This window comes from Lagenorhynchus albirostris, chromosome 6 (assembly GCF_949774975.1).
Source record: "Lagenorhynchus albirostris chromosome 6, mLagAlb1.1, whole genome shotgun sequence".
In the NCBI taxonomy this organism is placed as follows: Eukaryota; Metazoa; Chordata; class Mammalia; order Artiodactyla; family Delphinidae; genus Lagenorhynchus; species Lagenorhynchus albirostris.
Genome location: NC_083100.1, coordinates 64,098,109 through 64,122,162, shown reverse-complemented (window position 1 = coordinate 64,122,162; position 24,054 = coordinate 64,098,109). Strand labels below are relative to the sequence as shown.

Here is a 24,054-nt window from a genome sequence, read left to right as displayed (position 1 = left end):
TCCTAGAAAGTAAGCTCCCCATCCATCTTAACCAGCTTGTAGAACAGTGCCTGGCTTCAACAGGTGTTCAGTGCATCTCTGATGAACCAGTGAAGAAGCTATTATATTCCTTGAGACACCAGAGTGGAAACAGGCCGTTTGCTGGGGCCCCTGCAGCCTTGCCCGCGGGTGTAGGGCAGCTGATATAATTGTCAAGCCAACTCAGTGGTAACCGAGGCTTAGGAAATCAGAGTCGACTTGTGCCTGTTTGAACTATGATGGAGAAGGACATGAACTTGGCACCCAGACTATGCACAGGTCACCCAAGGGACACTACCCACTTGCTCTTGGGACTGACCTCTGGCTATACAACAGAACTTTTAGCAGATTCGGGGGCTTTTTAAAAAAATAAATTACTCAAAATAAGACTATCCAGGATGCGATTTCTAGGAGAAACATGTGCTTCTCAAATTGAAAATTCTGCCCCATTAACTTTCTGAAAGGTGAAGGTGCATGGTTACCGAAGGTGTTCTGTGAATGAGGTAATCTGCAATACAATAAGGCCCCCGGGGTGGAGGGGGTGGGTGGAATCTTTTAAATATTCTAGTTGAATGTTTCTTTCTTTTTTTTTTAACATGTTTATTGCAGTATAATTGCTTTACAATGGTGTGTTAGTTTCTGCTTTATAACAGTGAATCAGTTATACATATACATATGTTCCCATATCTCTTCCCTCTTGCGTCTCCCTCCCTCCCACCCTCCCTGTCTCACCCCTCTAGGTGGTCACAAAGCACGGAGCTGATCTCCCTGTGCTATGTGGCTGCTTCCCACTAGCTATCTATTCTATGTTTGTTAGTGTATATATGTCCATGCCACTCTCTCACTTTGTCCCAGCTTACCCTTCCCCCTCCCCATATCCTCAAGTCCATTCTCTAGTAGGTCTGTGTCTTTATTCCCATCTTACCCCTAGGTTCTTCATGACCTTTTTTTTTCTTAGATTCCGTATATATGTGTTAGCATACGGTATTTGTTTTTCTCTTTCTGACTTACTTCACTCTGTATGACAGTCTCTAGCTCCATCCACCTCACTACAAATATCTCAATTTCGTTTCTTTTTATGGCTGAGTAATATTCCATTGTATATATGTGCCACATCTTCTTTATCCATTCATCCGATGATGGACACTTAAGTTGCTTCCATGTCCTGGCTATTGTAAATAGAGCTGCAATGAACATTTTGGTATATGACTCTTTTTGAATTATGGTTTTCTCAGGGTATACGCCCAGTAGTGGGATTGCTGGGTCATATGGTAGTTCTATTTTCAGTTTTTTAAGGAACCTCCATACTGTTCTCCATAGTGGCTGTATCAATTTATGTTCCCACCAACAGTGCAAGAGTGTGGAGGGATTTGTCTTTAATGGATGACAAGTTAATGTGTCATCAGCGTCTGCAGTTGTGGTAGGGCTGCTAAAAGGAATAACAAATGTTTTGTGTTTCGCTTTCTACTTTACTGATACATTAATGTGTCTGTTAAACAGGGTTTTTTGTTTCAATCTTGTAAAACTAAACGAACCCTCTGGAGAATTCTGCTGTGTGACACTCAGCTTCTTCCCCAGAACTTTTCAGCTGATGAATTTTCTTAGATTTTCGGTGCACCTTTGTCTTTGAGTTTTCCAGGAAGAAGAGAAAACTAGAGTTCTCTAGCAAGAAAATCTGTACAGTGTAGTCACTAACCCAAAAAACTGACAGCAATCCTATGTATCTAGAAGGATTGATCAATGTATGTGCCTGGATCCCAAATCATGAACTGATGGACTGACAGAATCCCCTCGCCACGTTAGAACTTGCTCTTTGTATCCTAATACCATCTATCTGTATTACACTCTTTCCCCGGAAACTCAAACAATTAATACCTTTAACGTATTTGGAAGTAAAGCAGATGTTACTTTTGCCCTTATTTTATACCCAAGGCTGCTAAGGCACAGAAAGCCACACAGCCAGTTACTCAAGGAGTAAAACAAGGACATCTGGCCCATTACCATCTACTTAATCCAACATATATGAAATTACTCATTAGCATTAAATGCACCAAGCTACTCTCTCCTGTCTTGACTTATGTTACTGTTTCCGGTCCAGAGGTCTATTTTTGTGCTTGTTTGGCCACCTGAGAAGTTTGTTTGGTTGTGAGCAAAAAGGACGTTTCTGAGCACCCCGTGCTGTGGGTCCACATTATCCTTGGCCGCTCTTCAGATTCTGCCTGGTTCCTGTTCCCATTTCAAATCCTCTCTTTTATTGGTGACCAAGATGTAACACTGTGCCTACTTTTGTTCTCGTCTGAAAAATAAGTCAATAGAGAGAGTGATTCTTTCAGTGTGTGACTGTGTGTGTGTGTGTGTGTGTGTGTGTGTGTGTGTGTGTGTTTTGCAGGACGTCAGAGAAAGGGAATTGCAGTGTTTCTGAACCATTTCAATTTCTAAAGCTCTCCCCCACCCCCAGCATCTTCAGGCTTTAATGTGCTCTTTGCAAATCATCATTTTTTGATGACCAAGGATCCCTTCAGAATTGGTGTAGTGCGGTGGGTAGCAAACCAAAAACTAGAAAAAAATTCAAGCAATGGAAACACATCTAAGAAAATAAACCTATGGATCCTGGGAGACTAGCAGCCTGAGATAATCCCTTCCACCCTGGGCTTTCTCATGCAAGATTTTGCCTGTTGTCCTAACAGGACTTAGGAAACTTGGGATGATTACTTACCTGGTCACTCACCTGTAGTGTGATCTTGAACAAGCTACTTATTATCTCTAAGTTTCCATTCTCTCATCTGTAAAATGGAGAAAATATCTCCCTTGTAAAACCGTGAGGAACGAAACTCTGTAAAATCCATGGCGTTGAATACAGCGCATAGCACAGTGCCTGGTGCACTATACACATTTTTAAATGAGACCTACAGTAACAATGGTAAGAAGTATCATGTTTGTTAGCTGTCTAGGGAAGAATGCTCATTCTTCTGTGAAAAGGGTTTGTAAATACATATACTTGATTTGTGCTCTCACCTATTCCTCTCATAGTTCTCCCTCTTTTAGCTCTTTTTAAATTGCCCAGCTGCCTGTGTTTATGGAGTCCCTTCTCCTGGAAAACCATACAGAAAGTTATCAGATAAAACAAATTTTTGCTTATTCTTCTGGGGCACAGAGCTATGGGAGATAGATATCCTTAATATGGAAAAATGAACTGCTATTGAAAATCAGTGGACAGGATTTGGGGAAGGTAGAATCCTCCCTTACGCCCTTTAGTTAGCAAAGATGGGTAACCAGCTCCTCGGCTAAGAAGAGTTTCTGAGCACCACTCACCATCTGCCCCCTGCCTGTCTCCACAGCCACCACCCCATCACCCTGTCTTCTTCCTTTACTCTACAGCCCTGGCACACACTAGGCTCTCTCATGTTATGCCTTTGCATATGCTGGTCCCTCTGCCTGGAATGCCCGACCCTCATCCCAATAATTCCTAGATGTCCTTGAAGATTCAGCTTAGATAACTTCTATGAACTTTCCATGGCCTTGTCCCCAAGGCAACCTCATTGTTAGACTCTGGGAGCGGATGGAGCGTGGGACTCACACTGCAATTTAGGAGAATGGTCCTTTTGGAGAAGCACTCTGCACAGTCTGCAGGACCATCCCTAGTTCTCCCATGCCCTGTCCACCAGCCCACCTCTCCTATGTACTCCATTAGCCTTATGATGAAAATGTTTATCCCACTGTTTTAATCATTCACTTGCCGTCTTTCCTCCTAGACTGTGAGTTCCTTGAGGAGGCGTGTGCGTTCTGTTTCTGTTTTTCCAATACGTTGCAGCACGCCCTTAACCCCCGATTGATAGCCTGATTACTGGCTCCAGAAGAGAACTTGGTAGAAGCCCCTTCCAGGTGCTGCTTTTGGGGAGCCCCTTCACAGTTCAGTGATGGGTGGCTCACAGTCTAGTAGGAAAGTGTGAGAGGTGACAAGGGCTATATGATGATAAAGGTAGGCTCATAAGAATCAGATCCTAGGCTAGGACAATGGTGGAGAAAGTTTGGTTTCTAGTACCATCTTGAGACTCACTCCAAGACGTCCCTTTGGCATTCAAATGGAGTCGATGTCTGTGTATCCCAAGGTGAGAAACCCTTTTCTAAACTCTCTGTTGCTGATTTCTCACACTTCCTTTGGCTTACTGCTTAAAGTTTCAAAGCTTGCTGCACAGCACACCCTTTTTATCTTTAGAGCAGAAATTCCCTCCAGAAGACCAAGGATACCGGAGCCTATATTTAGAGAGTACTTAATATGGGTCGGATGAAGGCCTGACTATGCCTAGAGTCATGCTGCTTGAAGCCATTCTAATACTCATTTAGTTAGAACCATAACTGCGCTGAGTTATGGCTGGTCTCATACGGATCATATATTCACAGTCAGTGCTTGGCTTAGACAAGAAGATGTGTATTACCTCTGCTGTTGCCCATCATGTCTTTTCATTTCATTATGACTGTTGTGCTTGGAAACATGATTTTCAATCTGTAATCCCAGTTAAATTCTTTCAACACAGTGTATACATTTAAGTGCATAGTTTTCTTTAAAGCAGACTTTGGTGAAACTGATATCCATTATCTGCTATCTCTGTCCTCCAAGACACATTTTGCACATTTTGATCTAAGAAGGAAGAGATAATTTTTTACATGAATGGTTGTCGTAACCTGGCATATATTTTTGACTGACACGATAGCAGCAGAAGTTCTAGAAAGGATTACGGTTCTGAAGGACAACTTTTTAATTTGAACATCAGTTAAAGTGCTCTGTCACATCTCCATTGAATTTGTGGCCCCCAACCTCAATGGTCTCCCTTATTATACTCCTGCCATGTTTACAGGCAAGTGTAACTAAGTAAAAAGAATTAAAAGAGGACAGTATAATTTCACCAAAGGAACATAAGGGTGAATTGCCGAAAACCACAAAAAGCGATACCATTTAGATCAGCTCCAAAATGAATGCTGCCCACTCTCTGAAGGACAGTAGGGCCATGGTCTCCATGCATGAGGAGTAAGGATATTCCCCATACGAAGCATCACAGAAAACTGAGAATGAGGAGCTAACATTTGTGAGAGCCAAAATAAGGAAAAAAGTGAGAAAAGTTGGGAATTACTTCTAAGTCAAAGCCAAGGAAGACAATTTCAGCAAAGATTTTCCAGTGGTGATCAACACATTTTCAAGAACGGGGCTAGAGAAAACGAGGAGATGTTGAGAACTGATGACTTCATCAGAATCAAGCAAATCAAAACTTAGACTTGAGAAAAATGGAAGATATGAGGCCATGGGTGACATTTTCCTGGTTGAAAGAAGACTTTAGCATCAGAAAGTATTGATATTTAACTGCAAAGAAGGCCTTTTGTGAAGAGGGGGAATCTTTTTTAAAATTACGAATATTCCGTTTCCTTCATGGTTCATCTATAGTTTATAATGTATTTGCTAATACCATGGAGCTATGAATATCTGTAAACAACTCCTATCAAGGGAAGAAAGGTAGAATGCTTGTGTCAGGGAGTTGTCAATACTGATGGAAATGAATGCCTGTGTTTATTTTAATCAGCATGGGTAATCCTTATACCCTTATTATGTTTATTTGAGGGTGTGAAATGACTAAGTAAATCTGAATGACAACTGTACTTTGATTTTGCAGAGTTAAGAGGAAGATTTATGAGACATGGACCCTTGTATCAGATTTGGAGAAAAGTAGAGTGAATACAGAGGTGCCAGACGGCCACTGAGACCCATGGACAGTCCTGTACTCACGCTTCTCTGTCGAACTTTAAGATTTACTAGTAATATGCTACCTTTGCCAAATGAAAAGAAACTAATGCCGAGAAGGCATACTCTTCAATATTGGGAATAGACGTGCTCTCAAGACAATGGCTTCAAAGGTCTCCTGTTTATACGTTTTGACAGTCGTGTGCTGGGCCAGCGCTCTCTGGTACTTGAGTGTCACTCGCCCTACTTCTTCCTACACTGGCTCTAAGCCATTCAGCCATCTAACAGTTGCCAGGAAAAACTTCACCTTTGGCAACATAAGAACTCGACCTATAAACCCCCATTCTTTTGAATTTCTTATAAATGAGCCCAACAAGTGTGAGAAAAACATTCCTTTCCTCGTTATCCTCATCAGCACCACCCATAAAGAATTCGATGCCCGGCAGGCGATCCGAGAGACCTGGGGGGATGAGAACAACTTTAAAGGGATCAAGATAGCCACTCTCTTCCTCCTGGGCAAGAACGCTGATCCCGTTCTCAATCAGATGGTGGAGCAAGAAAGCCAGATCTTTCACGACATTATCGTGGAGGACTTCATTGATTCCTACCATAACCTTACCCTCAAAACCTTAATGGGGATGAGGTGGGTGGCCACTTTTTGTTCAAAAGCCAAGTACGTCATGAAAACAGACAGCGACATTTTTGTCAACATGGACAACCTTATTTATAAACTACTAAAACCGTCCACCAAGCCAAGAAGAAGGTATTTTACTGGCTATGTCATCAACGGAGGGCCAATCCGAGACGTCCGCAGTAAGTGGTATATGCCTAGGGACTTGTACCCTGACAGTAACTACCCACCCTTCTGCTCGGGGACCGGCTATATCTTTTCAGCTGATGTGGCTGAACTCATTTACAAGACCTCACTCCACACCAGGCTGCTTCACCTGGAAGATGTATATGTGGGACTGTGTCTTCGAAAGCTGGGCATCCATCCTTTCCAGAACAGTGGCTTCAATCACTGGAAAATGGCCTACAGTTTGTGTAGGTATCGCCGAGTTATCACCGTGCATCAGATCTCTCCAGAAGAAATGCACAGAATCTGGAATGACATGTCAAGCAAGAAACATCTCAGATGTTAGGATTTTTACCAATGTAAATACGTTTCTTTTCTTTTTTAAGAAATGAGGCCTAGGGTGTAGGTATTTTACAGGTGTCACCAGAGGAAATGAACTGGTGAAGGGGTTTTGTAAAAAGTGTTTTTCTTCCCACTCCTAGTTCCTTTCTTGGATTGCCAATTTACGCGTGTTAAGCTCTGCTCATAGAAATAATACATGCGTTAAAAGCACCAGATTTCATTCTCAGGTCCTGAAGTATTGCATTTATCTCAAAAAGCAACTTCCTAACAACTGCTAGGATTTACATACTGTGCATCTGAGATAAAAATCTGGTTCTGGGAAACTAGAACTCATGGTAATGTCTTCATATCCTCTCTGCAAAAGTAAATAAGTAAATAACACTTTTTCAAAAACAATTCAGAAATAATGCACAGTCAGGGAGACACACTGGATGTGATTATTAATATTGTGTGTGCTGTTACATTGAATTTTTACATATATTGCCACGTAATGTGTACAGTATTTGCAGTTCCACTAAGAAATGAACTTAGGACTGGCAGGGAGGCTGCAGTTAAATAAATGGGAATTTAAACTTGAGAATTAAATATTCTGTATGTTTGGAAGACAACTCTGCTTGCTCATCCAAGGATTAAACCTGGTCATCGGGTAGAATGTATATAAAATGCTACGTAACAAAATAAACTGGAGAATTTTTTTTTCCTGCTCTTTCAGAACAAACATTACCTCCAAGGAGATTTTGCCAAATGTAATCTCACCTGCTTCCCTCCATACAATGTCACTAAATACATTTCACACTTTCTGGCTCAGGCAGATACATGTATAGAAGTAAGTTGGTAGGAGGCCAGAAGGACAGTATATCACATGGAGAAAAATATACATTTATGTGTGCGTTACAATTAACAAAAGCTTGGCACTAGTGTTAGATGCCCCTTCCGTACCTTTGCAAAGCACATGAGAAACTATTTGAACAGGGAGCAATGTTACTGAAGGATTTAGCCCTGCTGTTGATAGATGTAATCTCTCTCACATCTGAAACATCCAAGTACCTCTAACAGCAATGCTGTTTGGGGGTGTTCTGCAAGCTCTGTTATTGAGGTTTATAGGAAGGAAGGGTGGGGAAGCTTGGGTTCAGGTTCTATTGCTGCCATCGTGTGGGTCACTTAAGCAGGCATCCTCACTTTGCTGTGCTTCCGTTTGCTCATTTATAAAACGGCTGGAAAAAACACCTACCTCGCAGGTGCTGTGAGAGAAAATCACATTTGCTAAGTATTTTGGGATCCTTGGTTTAAAAGGTGCTACATAATGCAATGTATCATGCATTATGCTAAATGCTAAAATAATTACATAATTACAACGATGGTCATCACTAGTAACATCATCTTAACATAATATCTGTCAAAATACAGATCAGATATGAACTATCAGTGCACCTGATTCTTCTAAGATTTTGACTTTTCCTTCAATATGTTAGGTGTTTGGAGAAGTTTCCATTTCTCTGTCATTTCTTCAGGTTTCAGTGAATAAGTTATTACTTCAGTGAATTGCCTTGATATCCCAGGCTGCTGAAAGGGAAGGCAGCTGCCTTTCTTTGGGGAGGAGCCTCTGGCTGGGGGTATATTACAGTCATTGAAGCACATGCTTTGCAAAATGTATCACATCAACTTAGATCTCAGGAAACATTTGATCTGAATTCTCAGTAAGAACTTTGAGGCCTGGTAGAGCTAGTCTACCTCTGGCAGAAGAAGAATAGACACTCAGCAAACCCACACATTGCACACTTCTACCATTCATTAGAAAACTTCTGTTTGTTTTCACTCAAAGAAAGCTCCCCAACTCAAAGAGTGTACCTTTTTTTTTTTTAACCTGACCTTTGCAAGCCCCCCTAGGAGTTGATAGCAAACAAGTAGATGAAATGTACAAATGGAAGTCATGGCTTATATCTTGAAAACACCGGATCTCTTATCTCCAGCCCAAGAGAACCCAATAGGAGATAGGCCTTTCCTTCCCTTAATACATTGTCATCTCAAGTCAGCAGGATTGCTGAGTTAAATTAGAAAATAGCATGAGGTATCCTGGAGAAAGATGGATCAGCATAAGGTGAGCCACCCTCCAACCCCCAACTCTCAACTGCTGTGCATTCCAATCGCTGGAAAAGTCTCATGACTTGGAACTTGGTTTGCCTGTCAATCATGTAGTCGAATCAAGGCTCAGTGTCATACCAACATCTTGCGTCTACCTTATGCTCAGTCGAGCCACTTTCGGTGTCAAGGAATTGCACAGTATAAGCATCATATGTGTACATCTGCGAGTCGTTTTATATGTCTGTGTGTGAGGAAATTATGAATAGAGCCCTCATCTTTAAAAGGGGCAAAAATCAGAGAATCATGTCTTACAGAACTATTTCCTAACTTTTTTATGCTAGATAGTACCCATGTGACAAACATATAAATATTCATCAAAGACCACATGTATATATTTTTAAAGGCATTTTTTTCTTCTCCCCAGCTGTACGTATTGCTAGAAGCGGCTTGCTATGTACATTTTCTTCTGCATGGAGCTTGGTGAGGCAAGGCCACTTGTCCGGTGTTTCAATAGCCTAAAGCATGTTTGCCCTTCGTTTTTTGAATGTTCCAAAAACGTTTAAGTCAAGCGATGAGGAAAAAGCTCTAATTTTCTACTTTTGTTAATTTTATGACACTGGCCAAATAGTGATTTGTTAAGCCATTTTTTAATTGATTATCATTTCTTTGACATAAAATAGTGTTTCGGATAGCATTTTACCAAGAGTCCTTCAGACAATTTTTACAAAAACCTGCTGACTGTCCCTCTGCCTGTTTTGTTCATTATGCCTTGGATAACAAAAGGTATCAATACTTCATGTCTGTACTCTTAAATTTTCATTTAAAGTTTTATTTTGGGGGAAAAAAAAAGCTTTTTATCTTTGGTGACTAGTTTGCGTGGCTTTGTGTCTCTTGTATTGGAGCAAATGCCAGTTTCAATATATATTATTGTATTTTTATTGTATTTTTAAATAACCAGAATAAAAAAATGAAGGTCATTTTCAATTTGGAATAAATTCAGAAGAACAAAACCCCTTTGTGTGATACGATATGGGGAAAAGAAACTCTTTACAGAGAAGCTAAGGAAGGAGTTTTTTCAATCAAAGCTCTTCTATCAAAAGACAATGGAATATTTACATAAAGCATCTGGGATTCATTTTCTACCTTTCCTAATATGTGGGTTTAGGGGGGATTGATTATGTCATTTCTTCTGTAAAGGTGAAGATAGTTTTTATAAGCAACAGAGTAACTTGTGAATGAAAGAAGTAATTTACTAGAAACGCTTGATGATAATTGAAATTTAGGCATATTGTTATATATGAATGATTGTATTTATGTATTTATTTGTCAAAATTGTACATACTATTTCATCCACCGTACTTGTCTGTAAAAGTGCACTCTCCAGGTTTGTAGTACTACTTAGGGTTACATGGGTTGCCAGTCAAGCTGCTAACCAGAATACTATTTTTTGTATCAATGTTATAAAACTGAAAAATGACAAATAGATGCTGAAAATGTCTTTACATTCAGTTTCTTCACCTTCCTCGTGAAGTGTAAACTGTTGATTGAAAGCACGATGCTAATGTATAAGCCCATCTGTCATGAGGAAGATTATGGTTCCCTAAAGCTGATTTTTTAAACCACTGGGACAAATAAACAGAAGGAGAACATATTTTCCACTTGGCTCTTTTCTGAAAGGATCTCTTTGGTGAGATGTGATTACTGAAATTAGCTGATGCTCTGTCGTATTATTAACCTTCCCCATAACCTCAGTATAGGTGACAGTTCAAACCATTTGGAGCTCATCCGCAAGAGCCCAGGGCAACTTAACAGTCAACTCAGAGATGACATGGTTTAGTAGACTATGGGCTACTCCAGGATTTAGGAAATTATTATCTCCCTTGCCCTTTGGCAGCCTCATGAAAGTCTCTGTGTTAAATTTTATGGGTGAACATGCCAAGAAATTCCAATCCAGAGAGCATTATACTGATAATGTATGGTGAACTAGGATATGTCAAATCTAAGGCAAAAGCGTCATTCTTATGTTTCACCCACATGTATCCTTTGGAATACTTCATACTCTTTTAAAAGTTTGATGGGACTGGAAAAGTGCTATTCAGGCATTCTTTACAGCTGACAAGTAGATGCTGATTGCTGATGCCTCACTTTGCAAGCAAGAGACTAATAGCTCTTTAAGAGACAAAAGTTCCTTTCATTATCAATCTGATCTAGCTAAATAGGTCTTCGCTTTTTAATGGATATTAAACTTTGGATCTACTAACCTGTACCTCGGAGTTCAAAAGGTGAAGTCCATCAGGTAAGCTGAAACGTGAGTAGAACGATGAAAACATGAAATAGATTTGTATTCAATGTGACTTTTTAAAGGGACCAACATCAAGAGCAGTGTTCTAAAAGTATGGTCTCAGACGGGGAACATCAGTGTCAAGTGGGAATTTATTAGAAACGCAAATTCTTAGGCTCCACCAGAAACTTGGGGGTGTGGCCCAGCATTCTATTTTAAGCCCTTTAGGTGATTTTCTTGCCCCTTAAAGTTGAGAACACTGATCAGGAGCAGGGGTTGGCAAACCACACTCTGAACCACATCTTTCTAAGAATGGATTCACAATGAACATTTGCAATGACTTAAAGATAGGCGACACTAACGTTGAATTCCGACTAAGCAAAATATTATCCCAACAGGAAGAATTCTGTTTTTCTCATTAGTAGATGTGTATTGCAAAAAACAAAATTGTACTTAATTATTATTTTATTATATTTTGAACCCATCGATACAGAAACTGCCAACATTTGTACTTTCCTATATCTTCAACTTTGCCTGTTGGCCTGCAAAGCTTAAAATATTTATTATCTGGTCCTTCACAGGAAAAGTTTGCCAACCGCTGATTTAGAGAAACAGGAAAACATCTGAAGAAGCTGCTACATATGAAATTCCTCCACTTGTCAATGAAAAATCACATCAATAAAGCATCCTGGAATTGTCTCCATGCAACCAGGGAGATGACAATAGAGTTATGATCATGAATTGCATTAAAAACCGACAGCTGCGTATATTTTTAAACTATTTCATTTGTCTCTCTCATAGTGATTTTTTTAAATGATAAAAGCTTGATTCTAATTGTAACAATTACCCAAAGCTTAATTAATATATTGCTTAAAGATGTGTGGGTAGTAGACCTAAGAGGGTGGGTTTCATATATAGCTCGATTATCATAATTACAAGCATTCTATTTTCTCATTTACTTAATTGATTGTTATAGCTTTCCAGATGAATTCATGCTGCTGAAAGAGAATTGAATACATTGCTGAGAGGAAAAAAAAACAGAAATGGGGCTGTTTAGAAAAGCAAGGTGTCCCAGAATATAATCTATGTGAGCATGAAAAATTGCCCTCGATAATATTCCCTTATCTCTTTGGTTAAAAGAGGCATTTTTGTGAAATGAAAAAGAAATGAATGAACAAGTATTACTGATTCAACTACATGTACAATAACAGAGGCTCCACTGTCTCTTCAGCCAGAGGTGCCTAGCACTCAAGAAGAATTTTCCATTTAGTTTTCCTTATAGAATCTATTAGTTTGGTACACTGTGTCAACTGTTTGTTATGCCTCTTGCAATGACCTCAGTCCTCACCTGGAGGGAGCATGGCATGAGAGGTGATGTATTCTCTCTCTGAGGTTTATTCCAGAGCACTTCCTCAGCAGTGGCTGCCTGATATGGCAGGCTGGGAAGACTTACGTGTGGGCGTTTTGTGATGAAGACTGTTTTTCAGCAGAGACAAGATGACCTCACCGAGCATGAGGTGAGGAAAAAGAAAACATCGGAGACTTTCTCCCATTGCAAAGCCTTAAATTTTCAGTGCCCATTACCCTGTTTTGTCATTGTCTTCGTTGTTGTTTATTCCTAACAATAGCCCCCATGAGGTAGATGCTGCTGTTACCTCAATTGACAGATTAGGAAACTGAGGCAACAAAGAATTTCATAACTTCCAGGGTGAACTCAGGTCCTCTGGCTCTAAGAGCCATATTCTTAACCAATACAGCTGCATCTCAAAGGTAAGAACATATACACCCACACACACACACGTCTTATGCGACACAGTGTAATTTTTTAAATTTGTTTTCAGATTGGAACTTCCCCCCTTTCTTATTTTGTTATGATTTACATACTTTAAAATTTACCCTTTTGAAGTGTACAGTTAGTTTTAACAAATGCATATGTTCCAGTAACCACCATCATAGTCAAGACATAGAACAGTTCCATCACCTCCCGCACAAATTCTCTCACACCTCTTCATGACCAGCCCCCTTCTCTACCCTCTGGCTATCACTGATCTGTTTCCAAACTTCTGTTTTACATGAGATTTGCATCTTATTCAGTAGCCACCATATAGATGTTTAACGTTTGTTGTCAATCGTGCTTTTTTCTAAGGTGATGTGTTTGTCAGTTCACATTCTCTTGTGTATCAACTTAATTTTTTTGCCTGTTTGTTTTGCTTTGCTTACTTTTGCTTTAAAAAAAGGTTTCGTTTAGAAAAAGTTTCTTCGGATAACCCATTATGACAACTTAGTACAAAGGAAAGGAAAAATCTGAAAAGGAAGACAATAGAAAAAGACAACACATCTTAAGATAATAGTTAAACAACATGAAAGTACAGGTAAAAGATTCAGGAATTTTAAAATAAACCACCATTGGTTTGATAATATCCAAATCTAATGAATATTAATAAGAAGGTGCAAGTCAAAAATCTATAACCCCACTCACTCTGATCTAACCTAACTCACTGGGAACTTTAATAGAGCTTCTGTCCTTCAGAGCTCACACACAGATTTCTGTGGAGTAGAAAGAACGATCTATAAGCTCAATTATACTTTTTCCCCTCTTGGAAGCAAAGGACCCTCTGGAGAGGCATCCATCACTTGCGAGCTCATTAAGAAGGCAAGCGCTCTCTGCACTCGGGGATTTGTCTCAAACCACACTCAGACGAGCTCTGCTTCTGTACCTGCCTGTGCTTCCTTTCTAGGGGTTTCTTCAATGTATGCTAGTTCACATTTCCTTTAGGAAAAGGTAACTTCACCACTACAAGCTTCTCTTCAGACTTCCTCGGCAGAAGTATCTGAGTTAACTGGAAAGCACGCCATTGATAACAATGTGCCCCTCCGTCTGGGAGGCCATCCAAGCTACAGGCAGCATGGGTGTGGGAGAGAAACAGGAGACTGGAGCACGCAGGCCAGCATGAAGGACATGTATGCTCTACAGCAATGCTTCTCAGACGGTAACGTGCCTAGTGATTACCTGGGAATTTTGCTAAAATGCAGATTAATAGTTCGGGGTATCACCCAAGGTTCTTATTTTCTTATAAGCTCTCAGACAATGCTGATACTGTTCGTACACGGACTGCCCTTAGTAGCAAGACTCTAGGATTCAAGGTACCAGCAGTCAATAAGCATTTGTGGGGCTTCCCTGGTGGCGCAGTGGTTAAGAATCTGCCTGCCAATGCAGGGGACATGGGTTCGAGCCCTGGTCCAGGAAGATACGACATGGCGCGGAGCAACTAAACCCATGCGCCACAACTACTGAGCCTGCGCTCTAGAGCCTGCAAGCCACAACTACTGAAGCCCACGCGCCTAGAGCCCGTGCTCCACAACAAGAGAAGCCACCGCAATGAGAAACCCACGCACCGCAATGAAGAGTAGCCCCCGCTCGATGCAACTAGAGAAAGCCCATGTGCAGCAATGAGTACCCAATGCAGCCAAAAAAAGTAAATTTATTTAAAGAAAAATAAGCCTCTGTTATGGACTGCACTAGGGGCCTTTGTGTATATTGCCTCTAAATCTTCACAAAAACTTGTTGGAAGGTGTTAAAGATTGAGTGAGGTTTGACTCTCTGGTATAATCTTAGGTTAGAAACTCATTCTTCTTACTTCTTTTATATAGTTTTTCTCTAAGTCCTTATGGGAGAAGGTTGAGGTCCTAGAGGAAGCAATACACCCAAGAAACAAAAACAATGGGAAGCAAAATACCACACTATTATTTCGCTGGTACAGTGCCCAGTAGCCCAATACAGGATTCTATCTTAAAACCAAGTTGCAACTGATAACTTAGGTCCAGATCAAAGATGGCTTCATCTGCTCACCAACCACCAAATGCTTACCAAGCCTAAGGAGAAGGATACTATCCCGCAGGTAGAGGAGAAAGAGGAAAGCACGTACGGCCAGGCTACAGGGCTCCTGGTACTGGAGCATAGAGACAACAGGAACAGAAGAAAAGCAGCAGAGAGAGAAACACACACGTATGTCATCTGCCAACAAACAGTGACCCCCAAACAGGCATAAATGTGGCCTAACCATCATCTTGGAATATGGCCATTCAGAGGAGCAATGTTTAGGGTGAGAGGAAGGAAGTTTTTCTGGCATGGAATCAGAAGCTAGGTGGTCCCTCCTAAGTAAGGAATCCAGCATTTATTATTGGTACCACTTTGGAGATGAGGAATCCAGGAGTCAAAGTAAGAGACTTCTCCTGGGTCCAAAATTGGTAACCAGAAAGATAGTATTCAAACTCTAGGTCTTTTGACTGGAATCCAAATGCTTTTTTCCATTATATCATACTCTTTTCTATTCCATTTGCAATTTTGGAAACAAAAGAGGGGGAAACCCTGGTTTTAAAGGTTAGACGTAGCATTATATCCAAGACCAAAAGGGCAGTCAGTGCTTGAAGTGCTTGAAAGTCAGTATATCAAAAAGACCCAGAGTCCAGATATGCAGCCCAAAGAGTATGCAGATAGCTGAGAAAATAGCCTCAGAATCTAGGCAAGAGTCAGAGAAATAGGTTCAGAACATCCATCAGAATTACTTAATATTAAGTGGCAAAAAACAGAGAAGCAGATTTTTCAGGCAGAAACTCTCATCCAGGGATACTTTTAACTGCCATGTCTTGGGTTGGCTACAGGTTTCTCAGAGGGAGGGCTGTAACTCTGCTTTGAATCTGGAGGCGACCTAGATCAGATGCAGCCACAAATCACATAAATGTTTTCCAACAAGAACACCAAGCACACTTTGCAAAGACTTTGCATGTGCTTTTTTATTTCCAAGTTAAACGGAGGGAGGAGAAAATGACTCTAAAGTGACAAAGGAGAAGTCAGCAACAGAGACAATGAGGACTTTGAAAGGAGACCAGGAGCAAAGAGCAGGAAGAAAGGGAAGAGAAGAGAAAGCAGTTAACTCAGGTGAGGTGGAAGGTTGGGGAAGGGTCACACCTGTTTTCATTTTATGTTGACCAATGCTTCTTTGCTTTTGCTTTCGCTTTTGCTTTTGCTTTTGTGAAAAGTATCTAAGTGTCATAGATTTCGATCCATTTTCCAGCAAATTCTCTTGCAGCTAGAGAAGTAAAGAAAAAGGAGGGGAGCAGGAGAAAAAGGAGGCTCCCCAGAGGCAGTTTGCAATCGTGCTTTTTTCTAAGGTAATGTGTTTGTCGGTTCACATTCTCTTGTGTATCAGCTTGATTTTTTGCTTGTTTGTTTTGCTTTGCTTACTTTTGCTTTAAAATTATTCTCATTTCTGATGCCCATACCAGAAATGCTACATTCTTTTGCATTAAATTTTGTAGGATTGCTATGGACTGGATCACAGAAATTAGACCTGCTTGGATTTCCATGGGCCTGGATTAAATATTAAGTGAAATACCTAACATTTTAAGTAGAGAAAGAGATGGTTAGATATTTTTTTCTCCACACTAGAAAGCAGGTATAATGTAGAGCAACCTAGGTTTAAAGTCAATATAAAGAGATTCACATTAAGTTTCTGATAAACTATAAAACCAATTTTAGTTGAGAAAGCTGTCATTTTGCTTCCTTACCCTTGGGGAGAGGCAGAATGTTGATGGAAGTCCATGAAGGCATATTCATTGATTCAACCATTCACTCAATGTATATTCCTTGAAGGCTGACTAGGAACCAGATGCACTGTTAGCACAAAGTGTTATACATTTTAGGAGCGGATTTTCCAATATTCTTTCAAAGCTAAAGCTTCTTTGTTACTCAGAATCAGAATATGCTTAGAATTCCTAATCCCTGGTTACCTTAGTAGGAGATCCTTCACTTTAGAAGGACTTGTGATCCCATGATCATGAAGGCAGAATTGTTTATAGCTTGGTTTGTGGATTCAGCATTATGAATAAACCTAATGCATTAGAATAAAGGTTAGTGTCTGTCAACCAGAAAAGAAATATAGCAATGCATATGTAGTCCTACATGTTTGTCTCTCAAATGCTAAATCCATTCTCATAGCAACAAATATTGTCTTCGAGCCCCAGCCCCAAACAGGAAACAGTAGGTTTAATTTACATTGTGTGCTGATACTTCTGTTTCTTCAAACAAATGGAAGATTACCAGGACTTTAAACAGGTTTAATAATTGAAGATGAAAATGTACTTCTGTGAAATTAAGAGAAGCAGATTGCACAATGGGTAATAGAATTTGCTGAAAAGCTTTGAGGAAGCAGACCTGTCCCAGCTCCCTGTCCTGAGTCAACAGCCATGCCCAATGTGTATTCACAGCTATGCATGTGCAACTGGACATGGTTTGAAATCTCCAGACCGTTCAGCAGTCGCCCCACCAGGGCTGAGGCACCTCTCAGCTTGACTGATCTCCACCTACATACAAAGTAAGTGCTTGTTTAAAGTCTCTCCTAAAGCGAGGCAGCCACTCCATGGTCTTGGATGATCTCCCCAATGCAAACCTCTGTTTTACCCAAACTTCAAGACTCAGGTCAAATATTGCTCATTGATGTTCTTGATTGCCTTTCCATAATTCAAAGAAAGGTGCAGGTGTGGGCAATCATATATTATGAGAGCTGAGGGACTTCTCAAAATAAAAATCCTTCAGAAATGCATTTGATGATGCCATGCAATCTCCCTAAATATGAAGTTCACCCAATATAATGCTATAGTCACAAATACCCTCTAGTATCAATCCACTGGGATAAGGGGAAGATTCCCTGGATCATTGCCCTTCATGTTGAAAGAGCTGATGAGCTCCTTTAGAATGGATCAAACAATGATTGCCAACCTTAAACTTTGCAGACATTATTTATCTTCTCCCAAATTGTGTTGATCTTTCAAAGAACCAAGTTTGGGGTTCATTTATTTTTCTCTATTGCTTTTATTTTCCTATTTTATTGATTTCCACCCTGGTCTGTATTACTTCTATCCTTCTGCTTACTTTCGGTTTAATTTTTTTGTTTGTTTTTTGCTTCATTTTGTCTTTTTTTCTTTTAAGTTTCTTTTGGTGAAGTTTGGATTATTTATGTTAGACCTACCTTCTTTTCTGATATAGGCTTCTTTGGGTTATATATTTCCCCTAGGCCATTGCATTAGCTGCATCCTATAAATTCTGATATGTTTTGTTTTTGTTTTCATTCAGTTCAAAATATTTTCTAATATCCCTTGTGATTTTTTGGACTCATATATTATTTAGAAGCGTATTGTTTAATTTTCAAATATTTAAAGATTTTCCAGTGTCTTTCTAATCGTTGATCTCCAGTTAAGTTTCATCATGGTTGGCAAACATACTTTGAATGATTTCATTTATTTTAAATCTATTGTGATTTACCATTTTGTAGCTGCATATATAGTCTATCCTGGAAGATTTTCATATGCACTTGAAAATAATTTATATTTGGCTGTTATTTATAATTTTATTCTCTCTCTATTGATATTCTCTATTTATTAAACCATTGTTCTCATAGTTTACTTCTTTAGACATAGCTTTCTTTGATTCTTTAAACATATTTATTATGGCTGATTTAAAGACTTTGTCTAGTATTCATCATCTGGACTTCCTTAGGGACAATTTCTATTGAGTGTTTTGTTCCTCCAGATGGGTAATACTTTCCTGTTTCTTGGTATGTCTCATAATTTTTTGTTGAAAACTGGACATTTTAAATAATACAATATGCCAGTTCTGGAAATTAGATTTCTCTCCCCTCCTCAGGGTTTGTTATTATTGCTGTTTGTTGTGGTAGTTATTAACTATTTCTTTGTTTAGTGATCTTCCTGGACTAACTTTGTAAAGTCTATATTCTTTGTTGTATTGGCCACTGAAGTCTCTATTCAGTAAGGTTAGTGGCCAACTACTGATTAGATAGAGACTTCTTTCTTTTGAAATTCTTGGGGTTCGCTTTTTTGGTTTTTATTTTTTTGGATAGAGGTTTCTTTAAATGCCTTGAACCAATATGTTTTCCAGCCTTTGCAAAGGGGCTGTATGTGTGCATGCTTGGCCATGCTTTCAGTGCTCTGGAAAGCTGTTTACAACTCTACCTTTGGCTTCACTTTCTGCTTGCACAGAGATTCTGAGTTAGCTAGAGTTATGACCATCAGGCCTTCTTAAGTCTTTCCTGGGCAAATACATAGCCTGGTACATATTCGTGGCCTTTTTGACTCCCAGGAATATGCCAGAACTACTTTTCAAAGCCCCCTATGGACATCTCATTCTCCAGGATTTCTTTGAAGAATTTGGTCAGCCTCTTGTTAGTCCTGCTGGTAACACTGTCTCAGGCAGCTATGATGTTAAACAATTGCCACTGATTGTATTTGACAAATGCTCTATGGGTAGGGCTGTTTTCACAGAGTGAGATCCATGTCAGTTGCAGTAAAGGCAAGCCCTGAGAATGGAGCCCATCAGCAAGTTGCCAGGCAGGTCAAATAGTGACAACTCTCTGGTTATGGGGTATTTGGGGAGTTCCAAACGCATCGTGGGTTTCTGGGCTGCTGGTCAAATAGTGACAACTCTCTGGTTATGGGGTATTTGGGGAGTTCCAAACGCATCGTGGGTTTCTGGGCTGCTGGTTTCCACAGCTACCATAGTTGTTTTCAAGACTATTGCAGAGCTAGGGAGAGGTGGATAAGACTGGCAAATTAATACCCCACAAAGCTTGCTGTTCTTATAAAGGTCCAGCCATATTTCTTAAATAAACACTCCTCAGATCGTTGAAAGGCTTTAGTTAATTTGCAGAGCTCTGATAAAGTTCATTTTGACAGTTGAGAGTTTTTTCTAATATTCTCACTGCTTTCATGGAGGAGCAGATTTTCAGAGGTCCTTATTCTACTATTCTGGAAAATGATAGTTGACAGTTCTTTGATTCATTCTCTCATTCACACAGTACCTGATAAAGGAGTGCTTTTTCATTCAGCAAATATTTATGGTTATTTAGCGTATGCCAAAAATTATTGTGCTAGGTATAGCTGAAACACAGTGTTAGAAGGGGGCGGCTGTAGAACATAGGGAGTAACCTAAAGGTTTTAAAGCAGAATAGGTAGTGGTAGTGGGGTATTCAAGGTAGTGGCAGTGGAGCTTGGATTAGACTGAAGAGTCATGTTCGGATTCAAATAGAATAGGTATAGATGACCACTTAAGTGCAAGACGGAGGGAGCAGGTGGTGCAACATTTTCAGCATTCCTTTGTCAGTTCCCCTTGTCAGTACGATTTGTCAGTATCCTTTGTAACATAGATGCTCTTATACACAATCCGATATGGGAACATATGTATATGTATAACTGATTCACTTTGTTATAAAGCAGAAACTAACACACCATTGTAAAGCAATTATACTCCAATTAAGATGTAAAAAAACAATAAAATAAAATAAAATAAATGCATGCACACACACACACACACACACACAAAAATAGTCTAGGTGTGTTCAGTGGTCCATCATCCCTAAACCACCTAAGCTTGGGATAGCTAGACTCATATTAAGCCTGCAATCAACTCAAACCTCCAACTTTTTTTTCCCATAAATTAACTCTTGCCTCTTCCTTTGTTACTCTGACTGAAGGAATGTGTGGGGAAGGGGAAGACAGGGAGGTATAGGTGGCTGCTCAGATCATTAGATGATCTTCATTCAATAGTGTTTATTCTTAATTAACCATAGTGAGATTTTAATGTTTTAAACCTTCTTACAGAAAGTATGAAAAAGAAAAAAATATCAGCTATTAATCACACCATTCTAATGCAATTATTATTATTCTATATGTTCCCTTTAAATAATTTTCCTGTGTCTATTTTACTTATTAGTAACATTTGCCATGCAATCTGGAATCTTATCTTTGTTCCTTAGTTATAAACGTTTTTCGTGTGTGTTGTTCTGCTCTTTGTATATGTTGTTTTTAGTGGATACATTACATTTCTGCTGGGGAACGTATTTTAATTTAATTAAAATGTCTACTGCTATCAGACATTTCTGTCAAAGTGGCTCATCATTCCAAGAAGACTGAGAATCACTGGGTTAGTAAATTGTATATGAAAATCGTTTATTATTTTCAGCTTTCTAAATAGAATTGCTACCTATCAGAAAAAGCACTAAGTTCACTAGCATCCATGAAGAGGGAAACATAGCCTGTGGTTCTCTTGAAGAACAGAGCACATCTCTGGTGCTTTGGGGGCAGCCGTTCTACCATGCACTTAGGCTTCTCCAGTGAAAGCCTAATTCAGCAAATATCAGGTTTTGGCATCTAGAGGAAGCACTGTTCTAGCAACAGAGAGCGCACCAGCATCTTCAGACCTTACATTGATTTCAGCTTCCCTCTTAGGGACCTAGATGGGTCTTTATTTCTCACAGACAAAAAGGAATCAAACGCCTGTGTTTAAGCAGGAACATTTACACGGTCTAGGCAGCTATCTGCCACACTTTCCTCAAAGTTTATTTTATTCTATTCCCAGGAAAATAGACTGTGGAATTGGTTAAGAAGAGTCCTGTTCACAGTACCCAGCACACCCTCTGTACGCGCAAAGCCTTATTCAGTTTATTTTGAAATAAGCTCATGCTGGGAAGGGCTGCTTTTCTAAAAGTTGGGAAATGAAAGAGACAGTAGCAGATGCTCACTTGCAGTTTCAAAAAGAATAAAGTGATCAAAATACCCTGCCAGCCTCGTTTATTAGATAATTAGCAGTTCTCCTCCTATATCAATTGTCATTCAGCCAAAAGAGGTGTAAGTTTCCTTTCCCCAATTCCCGTTTCACATGCACCCACGTTTTGTGTGACTATGCAGAAACAAGCCAGAAGCTGTCTTTTCTTTGGCCTAAATAAACTCCATCTTCAAAGACTTACTCTCCCACACAGAGGTTTGGGGTGACCCTGGGTGCATAACCCAACGAGAGTTTCACTTTTGTTGAGATAAATGGAAGCAAGTAAGTTCAGGACTGAAAGGGGCCATTGAGATCATCTAGTCCAGTGAGTCTCAAACACCATCCATTTGCCAGTCCAGCTGATTACAAAAAACTTACCACTGGAACTTTTAATAATACAGGTGATCACACCTCAACTCCAAGGATTCTAACAATGGGACGACATTGATGGATGATTCTTCTGCTTGGCCATGTTTGCAAACCATTTTTAAATGAGAAAATGGAGGCCCAGAGAGAATGATATTGAATCAGTTATTCAATCAGTTATCAGGTATCTGTCAATCAGCTATTGACAGAGGTGAATCAAAATTCCCAGTCCTAGTTTTTCCGTCTATTGTTTTTCCTTCTATTATTCTATTCTATTGCCCTGTCTTCCTAAAATTATAACTGCAGGCTAAGTGCCTTCAGATACATTGAGGGTTCACAGAATAAAGCTCTAATGAGTTAAACGATCACTCATTTTGAGAGCAAAGCACTGTTTTCCTAAGTAAAGAAGACCCCCAGTGACTAAATATTTAACCATAGAATTCTAGTTAAAATGCTTTTTACATTTCCTAGGCTCTTCCCTATTACCTCAGCACAGCCTCACCTACGTGAGACGAGGAACAGGGTTGGGGAAATCTATTTGTTTACTTAGCAAATATTTAAAAGTAAGTCTAAGCACCTCCTAATATATCAGATTGTGCTGGGTCCTAGGAATATAGATAGTGAACAAAAGAGATATAGGCCCTACCATAATGAAGCTTACAGTTTAGAGAGGGTTAACGATAATCAAACAGACAATTTGCTATTGAGTATGGTGAGTGTTTTATGACAAGTGGATTATTAGGGAGTTACCAAAATTTTAAAGCCTTTATACAATTACAAAGGAATGATTTTGACCAACAGATATTTCCTATTGATTCAAAATGGTCCAAGAAAATTAAGGATATGAATATATTCATAAGTGGGTAAAATTATAGTAGTTCAAATCACCCAACCAGTGCTTATGGTAGAGTGAAGAGATTGGCAAATCCTTTTCTAAAAAACAGCTATAAAGCTCAATCATATTCTCATAAACATCCATTTCAGGGTTCTGGAAATTGACTAAAGGCAACCAACAAATTGAGGAATGTTGGTTCACAAAAAGCTGCTAGAGCTCTATTAAAAGAACAGAGGGAATCTTTGGCGTTCTTTTCTGGGATGGTTCAGTCAGTGTAGTAATTTTGCCAGGGTGAGGCTAGCCATGAAAGCAAGAGCTTTGTTGCTGGAGGGGACTCACTTGATTTGGAGTAGAAAGTGAAAATCCATGTTTCACCAGGCTATTATAAAAGTAGCAGTATTGGTAATCAGCAACTCTGCTAAGTTAAGTTAGTTGCTCTGCTAGCCTAAAGTTGCAGTTCCGGTTGGGAAGGATAGTGTGACCAGAGACAATGCAGGACTTTAATGGAGAGATTTTGGAACAACACTATTATTAATAGCTGACTTCTCATCTGAAACAGTGGAGACCAAAAGACAGTGCAATGACGTTCAAAATTCTTTTTAAAAAATCAGTGAATATATCTATATCTAGCAAAACTATCCTTAAAAAATAAAGATGAAATAAAAACATGCCTTGATGAATAAAAAACTGAGCTACTTTGCTGGCAGTCTTGCCTTACAAGAATACTCGAGTCCTTCTCAAGGACAGGAAATGGTACCAGATGTTAAGGAGGTTCTACAGAAAGAAATGAAAACTACTAACAGCCTGTACAAATATTTGTCCTTCTCTTAATTACTTTAAAAGATACAAGGTTTGAACAATTCAAAACTGGAATTAAGAAAACAATTCATTTACAATAGCATCAAAAAGAATACTTTGGGGACTTCCCTGGTGGTCCAGTGGTTAAGACTTCACCTTCCAAAGCAGGGGGTGTGGATTCGATCCCTGG

At 39.5% G+C, this 24,054-nt stretch overlaps 2 protein-coding genes across 7 annotated transcripts in view; both read left to right on the top strand.

The window, feature by feature from the left end:
- The window catches only part of B3GALT1 (beta-1,3-galactosyltransferase 1), a 112,812-nt gene extending 100,804 nt beyond the window's left edge, over positions 1-12,008 (top strand). For 5 of the 6 annotated variants that reach the window (XM_060152723.1, XM_060152722.1, XM_060152721.1 and 2 more), the window contains one exon: positions 5,682-7,569. In XM_060152723.1, coding sequence (XP_060008706.1) covers positions 5,911-6,891 — 981 coding nt within the window. In that variant the 5' untranslated portion in view covers positions 5,682-5,910 and the 3' untranslated portion in view covers positions 6,892-7,569. Of the gene's footprint in view, positions 1-5,681; positions 7,570-11,831 lie in introns of those variants that run through there. The other variant, XR_009541165.1, reaches the window with a different exon arrangement.
- Positions 5,911-6,891, top strand: LOC132521540 (beta-1,3-galactosyltransferase 1). Its single transcript, XM_060151183.1, has one exon. The coding sequence runs from the start codon at positions 5,911-5,913 to the stop codon at positions 6,889-6,891; it is 981 nt and encodes a 326-aa protein (XP_060007166.1).
- Positions 12,009-24,054: the final 12,046 nt, after the last annotated feature.